At 30.9% G+C, this 8,329-nt stretch overlaps 1 protein-coding gene across 1 annotated transcript in view; it reads left to right on the top strand.

Moving 5' to 3' along the window:
* Positions 1–3,251: 3,251 nt before the first annotated feature.
* LOC108914553 overlaps positions 3,252–8,329 on the top strand; it is an 11,172-nt gene continuing 6,094 nt past the window's right edge. The window contains exons 1-4 of the mRNA XM_018720383.1: positions 3,252–3,270; positions 3,391–3,475; positions 3,542–3,880; positions 4,447–4,726. Of these exons, the coding sequence (XP_018575899.1) occupies positions 3,401–3,475; positions 3,542–3,880; positions 4,447–4,726 (694 nt within the window). The 5' untranslated portion in view covers positions 3,252–3,270; positions 3,391–3,400. The remainder of the gene's footprint in view (positions 3,271–3,390; positions 3,476–3,541; positions 3,881–4,446; positions 4,727–8,329) is intronic.

Raw genomic sequence — 8,329 nt, 5'->3', positions numbered from 1 at the left:
GTCCAGATATTCACATTGTCTAAACTGTGGAAAATTTTTATTTTTTGCTTTGTTATTTCCTTTTTTAAGATGATTTATGTTCAAATCTACACCTGGAATTTTATGAGAAATATCTAAATGACAAAACATAAAATGTTAAAGATTATTTTAATCAGTGTTTAGTCGATTAATAAGTCAAGACTAAACTTAGTCATTCATGTATTTAGTCGTGACTATTGATTAATCATTATTCATAGATATGGTGACCAATAACTAATTAATCATAATCTAGACTAAAGATCAGTGTATTCACTAATCATGACTAACGACTAATTGAATACTAATTTCGTATAGAATGTATCTGCGTAAGTATTCCAATAGACAAATAAGAAATGATAAATATTATTTGTATCTGTACTAGTCATTCATGAGAAAGTGACTATTCTGTACAGATTAATAATTGTCCTTATAATGAAATATACCTCTTTGTTGTTAAAGTGTTTCAATGAGATAAAATGTAAAACGTCCTGCTGAATCAGTATATGAAATCATAAAAACTGTTTAACATCAATTTAAAAAAATAAGGCCGAAAAAACAATTTTATAAGTTGTAAGTAGTATTTTTATAAAATTAACAAAATAAACATTTTCATGGGCCGAAATTAAAAAATTTGGAAAGTATGCTCTGAAAAATAATCATTAGGTGCCCAAAATATGAAATAATTGTGAGAAAAATTCCATGATACCTATAAAATGTGAAATGATAGGTATATTTGTATTTAAACAATAATCGTTAGGTATATTCCTTTATAAGTTTATTGTTTTTTTCGTAGCTAAAAATATTTTAAATGTACTGGCAATTTTTTATAAATCTTAATTCCCATAAAAGATGGGCTTTATTCTAAAAGTTGTCTATGTTTGAGATGGAACTGCCAAACCATTATCACAACAGGTATGATAATAATGGCAGAAATAATTTCTTTTTAAAGTTCCGAAAATTACTTTTGGAATATAATAAAATTTCATTGTGCTATATATAATTATAGCACTGTGAGGAATTATAATTTTTTAAAAGTGTTTCTATACGATTTTAATCTATCCGCATAAACTATATTTCTCGTAGCTCGTTTCTGGAGTTTAAAAGCTCTTGTCTATACCTAAATTAAGATGCACACCGACATAAGATTCCATAAAAGATCCTAGTTGATACATAACTTTTTCCCAGTTTAATCTATTGTCTAATTGTAAGTCTTAGAAGAGACTCTCGATTTAGCTTTAACAGGTAACTTTTATCAATAATAATATTCCTAAACGTAAAATTCATTAAATTTAAAAGAAATTTATTGATACAAATTTATTTAGTAATAACTGGGGCGGCATTGATTGTCTCATTTAAATATGTATTTGTTGGCATACAGTAGACTATTATTATCGACATACATTATCAGTGAATTATAGGTGATTATATCACTCACAAACAAAAAAAAATAGTAAAAGCTCGAGGGCAGATACCTACTTGTGGAACGCCAGAACTTATCTCTATCAAAGAATTACCTATATTCTTTGAGGTGACTATTACTCTAATAGATAATGAACAGAATAAGACCCAAAATACTGAATTGGATGCAAACCAATATTATTAAAATTATATCTGCAATTTAAAAACAATACTCAAAACTCAATAATATTTTAATTTCTTTAGCAATTTTTATCTATCTATGACTAAAGCTGTTATTAAATAAATTGACATTACATATTTCCATTTAGACCATTCTTTGAAACCGAATTGTTTATTAACAAATAAGTTTTCCTGTCTCAAACATTCATTGCCTCTTTCTTATAATTTTAACTATATTTTTAAATATTTGAAAAGGTATTGATAGGTCTAAAATAGTTTACTTGGATTTTACGGCAGTATTGATATCTTCATTTTCCTCACAGCAAATGTTAGACCCATCCCCGCATCAATCAACGCTGAAACTTCCAGAACTTTTCTGGAGGAATATTCGTTGACGATTGATGGATGCCAACCGAATTGAACCATGTAATACTCGAATTAAGAACTCATGGGATGTTGATTGAGGAGAAAATGGTACTTTAAGATACAGGAACTAATGTGGTACCTATCAAATACGTCGGAACTTACGCTGTCATGTAATTCATGTCTGGATTATAAATTATATCAGACTGCGATGTTCTGAAAATTGTTTTATTGTAATCAAGTAAAATGCGTCTTAAAACTGTTTATTATCTGTTACATTACCGTAAATATCGATTGTCATAGTAGGTTTTATCGTGTGATACGAAATTGTACGGAAAAAATGTTTTTCTTCAAGAAGCACTTTGACAACTATTTTGTTACTTTATCGTTTTTATACACTCGTTATTTTTATGACATCAAAGAAAATTTTCTTAAAACAGAAATTTGTGGGTAATTTTCTAAAAATCAGTGATATTTAATTAAACTTTTAACTGAAATTGTTTTCAGTTACATTCGACATAGTGATAGAATCAAATAAATCACATCAATTTTCTCGTAAGGGAATATACATTTTACCTTTTCCAACTTTTATTCAAGTAATTTGTTTGTTGTATATTGGATTTGGATTGTCACGAGCGTTACCTAATATATCAGTGTATTTATTGAGGAAAAAAATGATACGCCACTGAGTTTTTCAGGTCTTGAGGACAAATCTTAAAAATTTCGTTAAAAAAGAAAATGACTTTTTAGCAACTTTCCTGACAGCTTTTTCGAAAAAATTACAAAAGAAATTAGGCTACAAATGAATCGTAAAATTAAAATTTTTGATTGATTTGTTCTTTTATGTATTATTTTGAAATACACAGAAAACCAAAACTAGTATAGAATCTAAGAAATATGTAATAGAACATGAACAAAAATGCGAATTTGTATAAAATATATGCGAAGTTATTCAACATACCTGCATTATAATAAAATGCCTTACGTCAGGAGATTTAAAAATACTTAATCACCGGACAAATAACATTGAGAGGTAACACTCCACAATTTGTACGTAATGTTTATTTTTTATAAAAGTGCTTATAAAAAATGCTCTTTAACGGATAGATGACATGTGGCATAGCTATCGTTTTCTAGATGCCCGATCCTTGAAACAGAGATAATATCTTCCACAGACAAATGTTTTTATTGATAATCATTAAGCTACGCTTATATCACTCGATTGTAGATCGTAGAGATATAAGCTGTAATACAAGTATATAAGGGATATATTGGGATACCTCTTTAGTACTTATTTTTGTTGTTCGAAAGGTAAGTAACTTTTATTATTTTAATAGATCTTGGCAGAAATAATTTTGGAAATGTTTAAAATATTGACATCGTTATAATTTTAAGGTTAATAAATGATTGAATATCGATAATTTTTTCCAGAAAAAGCAAAATGAGGTTCTTGGTTGTTCTCGCTGCCTTGGTTTTGGCAATTAACGCCGACCAACAGTTGTGGCAGGAATTCAAGGTACGTATAAAACGAAAGAGACATCTATATCACTGCTTTCGGTTACTATATTGTCAATATTTCTAGGAAAAATTTGGACGGGACTACAGAAACCTGAGGGAAGAACAACACCGATACACCGTTTTCGAAAGCAACTTGCGCATCATCGAGGCACATAACCAGAAATATCAAAATGGAGAGTCGTTATACTACATGGGCATCAACCAATTCACAGACAAAACCCCAGAAGAATTCAAGGCTATGTTGAACTACAGCGCTTCTCAGAAACCTGTTCAGAAAGAACCCATCGTTTGGCACAAAAACACCGGTCTCGGAGCTCCCTCAGAGATGGACTGGGTTTCCAAGGGAGCCGTCACCGAAGTCAAGAGTCAAGGATCGTGCGGTTCTTGTTGGGCATTCAGCACTGTAAGTATTATTTCCTTAGCCTGTGGGTCGATTCATAAGACAAAGATTAATCAAGGAGGTGGAGCCAGCTAAATTAAAAGTACTGCTCTCTCTCTATGTCTGATTTTATATATTTTCAACATTTCTTCTCTTTTATGCATCTTAGTTTTGAGTCCAGATATTTACAATGTCCATTTTGCGCCTGTCTTCCGAAAGCTTGCGTACTCTGATCCTGGATTTTACATTTCTTTAAATATCCTGGCATCCGACACAGTCTTGCCTTGTTGTTATCTGCCAGTTCGCGTTAGCAGCTGTAAAGAAGTTTCGAGCACACTTTGTTCAAGTTTAAGGACTTTACTGAAGCCCGTGCTGTATATAATTTAAACTATTACATCACTGTCATTCTAGAAAAGAGAATATTAAATATCTAGTCCACTAAATGTGTGCTTTTATTCTTTAAATTCTTGTACGTGTTCATATCTGTTGCTATCGTTGAAAGTAATCAAATTAACATGAAGTATTTTCTAACTCAAACTGAAAATCCCAATATTATTATAAGTGTAGCACCACATATTATTTGTATCTAGACTGGTGCCGTCGAAGGAGGTCATTTCATCAAGACCGGCAGCCTGGTGAGCCTCAGCGAACAAAATTTGGTCGACTGCTCCACCATCAACTCAGGATGTAACGGAGGATGGATTCAAGCCGGTTTCGACTACATCAGAGACAACGGAATCGAAACAGAAAGCGACTACCCATACAACGCTGTGCAAGGAAGTTGCCTTTTCGACAGATCAAAGAGTGTCCTGAACGTCCAAGGATTCGTGAACCTCGACCAAGATGAAGACATTTTGTTGGATGCTGTCGGTAAGTGGAATCGATTATTTTGACTTAAGTGGTTACGCCACAAACCTAGAAGAAACTGTAGCAAATTTACCAACATAGAAGATAACTAAAAAAACCATAGCAATAGAGAATAAGGAGACCTTTCAAATGAGGTATCACAAGCCCCTACTCAAATTAAAAAATTTAAGCTTTGCAACTCGAAGGGGTGAATTTATGGATGAAATTTTTACGTTGCAGGATATCATTTCAAACTGTTTCAAAATCCAAAATCGACGTGTCGCGGAAATCCATCAGATTATAATAAATCTAATCTTAAATTATTTAGATACCGGTTTGAAATTTCTAAAGCTAAGAAAATGGCTAACGATAATTTTATAAAAACGCATACAAATTCCCAAAAAGCAATTTGGAATTTAGTTAATAATACTGAAATGAGTTACTCAAATAATTTAAGTAACTTGACACCCGATAACTATTTTATAAATGTTGCTATTAATGTTATAAGCAATTTACCCGTTAATAACACCAATTTAAATAGCTGCCTCCAATTACTCCGTCCAGTGAATAGTTTTTCCTTTTCTGAAGTGACCCCTTGGGAAGTCATTGATATTGTTAAGAGTTTTGAGAGCAAACCTTGTTTGAATGTATATATTTCAACAAAAAATTTAAAATCAATCGACCCAATATTAATACCTTGCACTGATTTAATTAATTATTGTATACATAAAAGTATTTTCCCCCAATATTTAAAAATTTCTAAGGTTGTTCCTATTTATAAAAATAATGATATTAATAATCCCTCTAATTTCAGACCTATCTCTGTAATACCTCATCTAGCTAAAATATGCGAAACTATCTTAAAAATACAAATAACTAATTATTTTGAGACTCAGGGACTCTTCAATCCTCAATAATTCGGTTTTGGAAGTAATCTATCGACCACACTAGCGATAGATTGTCTAACATCCACAATAAACAATAGTTTTGAAGTAGGGAAATACGTTGCTAGTCAATTTTTAGATCTTGAAAAAAAAAGTAGGGGTAGCTGGGAGTTAGGGGGTTGAAGAAAAATGAATTATTATATAACCGAAATATGGGAAAAATCAAAATCAGTTAACGTGTTTTGGCGTTTTAAAAAAATTTACTCATTCAAAAGATATGAATTTTATTCCGTACTTCTGGCCATCCCTGTATAATGTGAAATCATCCATAAAAAATATTGAACATGGAGTTTCACAAGGCTCCATATTGGGTCCGTTACTGTTTCTGATATATATTAATGCTTTTCCTAATTGTTTACCTCATGATACTAAAAGTATAATCTTTGCTGATGATACCAATATAACTAGAACCAACTTAAACTTTGAACAGTTAATGACGTCAACTTATAACCAACATGCATCGGTACCGGTAGAAAACTGGTTTACTAGTAATCAACTCAGTTTAATACTTCGAAGATCGAAACAATGATTGTTAGTCTCCGGAATATGGAAAACTGGGATAATCCAACACGTGTAAAATTGTTGGGAGTCCATCTTGACCCTAAACTGACATGTGATCAACATGTTAATTATGTTTGGTCCAAGATATCAAAACATACATATGTCTTATTTATGTCAAAAAACATATACATAACTTTGAAATCAGAAGTGAGACTCACTCTTATAATAAACGAAAGAGCACATACTTGTGTAATAAATTCCTAAGACTTAGTAAAACGCGGGTCGGTACTAATTATAGGGCTACCAAATTTTTTAACGTAATACCTCACCAAATTCAAAATTTTAATGAAAATAATTTTAAATCAAGGATAAAAAATACTTAATATAAAATGCCTTTTATGGTTTTGAAGATTTTATTGACAGTAATGTAGCTCGAATATGAATGTTAACATTAATCTTAGTTAGCCTTATTCATAAAGACCTACTTAGTATAATACTAACAATCTATTACTTAATAACTACTAAGAAGCTATTAAGCAGTTCGTATTCATAGTTGAAATTTTAGTAGTTACTTGTTAATTACGTTTTCAATGACAGAAACATTTGGCAATGCGGCATATTTACGGATTCCGTGGTTCATTCGACCTACTTGGAAATATTTTTATGTATTTTAACCTCACTTTAACTTGACGTGACATACGTGCATCATATCAAATTTATGCTTTGTACAATTTCAACTTGTTCTTGTTATTATGAAAGATTTAGGATTACTGGATGTGAATGAAGAAGGGAATGAAGCTGAAGAAGCCAATATAATAAATAGACATCCAAAAGTTTACTTGCCAAGACAAAATCCTTTTGTTAAATATGATATGCATTTTAAAACAGGTACAGAATGAGGAAAGAAACTGCTCGGTTTGTCATACAATTAGTAGAGGAAGAATTATTAGGTAATTTTGAAAATAACAGGGAGTAGAAGTAGAAGATAATGCTCAAGGAAATATATTTAGGAGACAATATATTCAACGTTATTGTAATTAATAGTTAAACATTTTGAAATATTTGAAAATGTATATTTATTGAAAATAAATACAACAAAACAGTTTATTATTATATATCAGAGTTTTATATATTTATTAACAGTAATTATAAATATTAATTTTCTCTATTGCATCTGCATTCATTTATCTGTAGCATTCGCAACCGTTCCTGGTGATACTTCCTCTCGTTTTCCATTTTCACCTTGTGCATCTCTGCAGATTGTTTCATCATCTGTTCTATTCTTAATTTGTTTAAAGCTAACAATTGGTTTTCATATTCTGTCATTGGCTTTGCTTTTGCGTGTTTACTAGGTGTACTTGGCTCACCAAGGCTATTTTTCAAAAACTTGGTCTCTTTGATTTGATTTGATACGACTATGGTTTCTTCATATATATCTTCCAAACAACCAGTTTCAGGATTAACAATAAAGTCCCCATCTTTCGTCTCATTATTTATCAAATCTATCTCCACATTTTCTTCTATTCCAATAAAATTTGTTTCTGCAGTTATATGATTCTAAAATGTTAGTAGAAGTATTTTAATAAGAACTAATAGAATTATGACATACATACTTTTACAGAACTATCACTATCAAATGTAGAGTAATCATCAGTAAATTCATGTGGAAGGAGGTCTTTTATTTTATAATCTATATCACTCGGTTTGGGCTCGGGAGGCCCACCACCTGTTTGACACATACTTTTTTCATGCCGTCGTATTGCCGTCTTTGCTTTGCACTTTCATTCTTTGCCATTGCTCCTTCATCCTCTGAATGTCTCTGGTATAACCTAATAAATGTACATGATTATTTTTTTCTTCTTCATTAATAAATATCACTCACCTTGGACATTCATTTTACATTATATACGTTCCCATGCAGCATGTTTGTCTCTATTTAATACGGTAAGTTTCTTTTTATTTTCAATAATTTTTATTTCCTCACAAATTAAATCTAAAAAAATACATTTTTCTGTCTCTTCCCAATTATGTGAGCGTTGACGTTTTCTCTATAAAATAGCCATTAAAACTATTGTAAATCAAACGTACTTAGGTAAATCTTTACATTAGCGGAATCCGGTAAAAAGTGCTTAAAATTTTGCTGTATTCACACTCTAACCTAAATATACCTACATTAAGGTTT

Source organism: Anoplophora glabripennis, unplaced genomic scaffold (assembly GCF_000390285.2).
Source record: "Anoplophora glabripennis isolate ALB-LARVAE unplaced genomic scaffold, Agla_2.0 scaffold1396, whole genome shotgun sequence".
In the NCBI taxonomy this organism is placed as follows: Eukaryota; Metazoa; Arthropoda; class Insecta; order Coleoptera; family Cerambycidae; genus Anoplophora; species Anoplophora glabripennis.
This window is presented reverse-complemented; position numbering and strand designations above follow the sequence as displayed.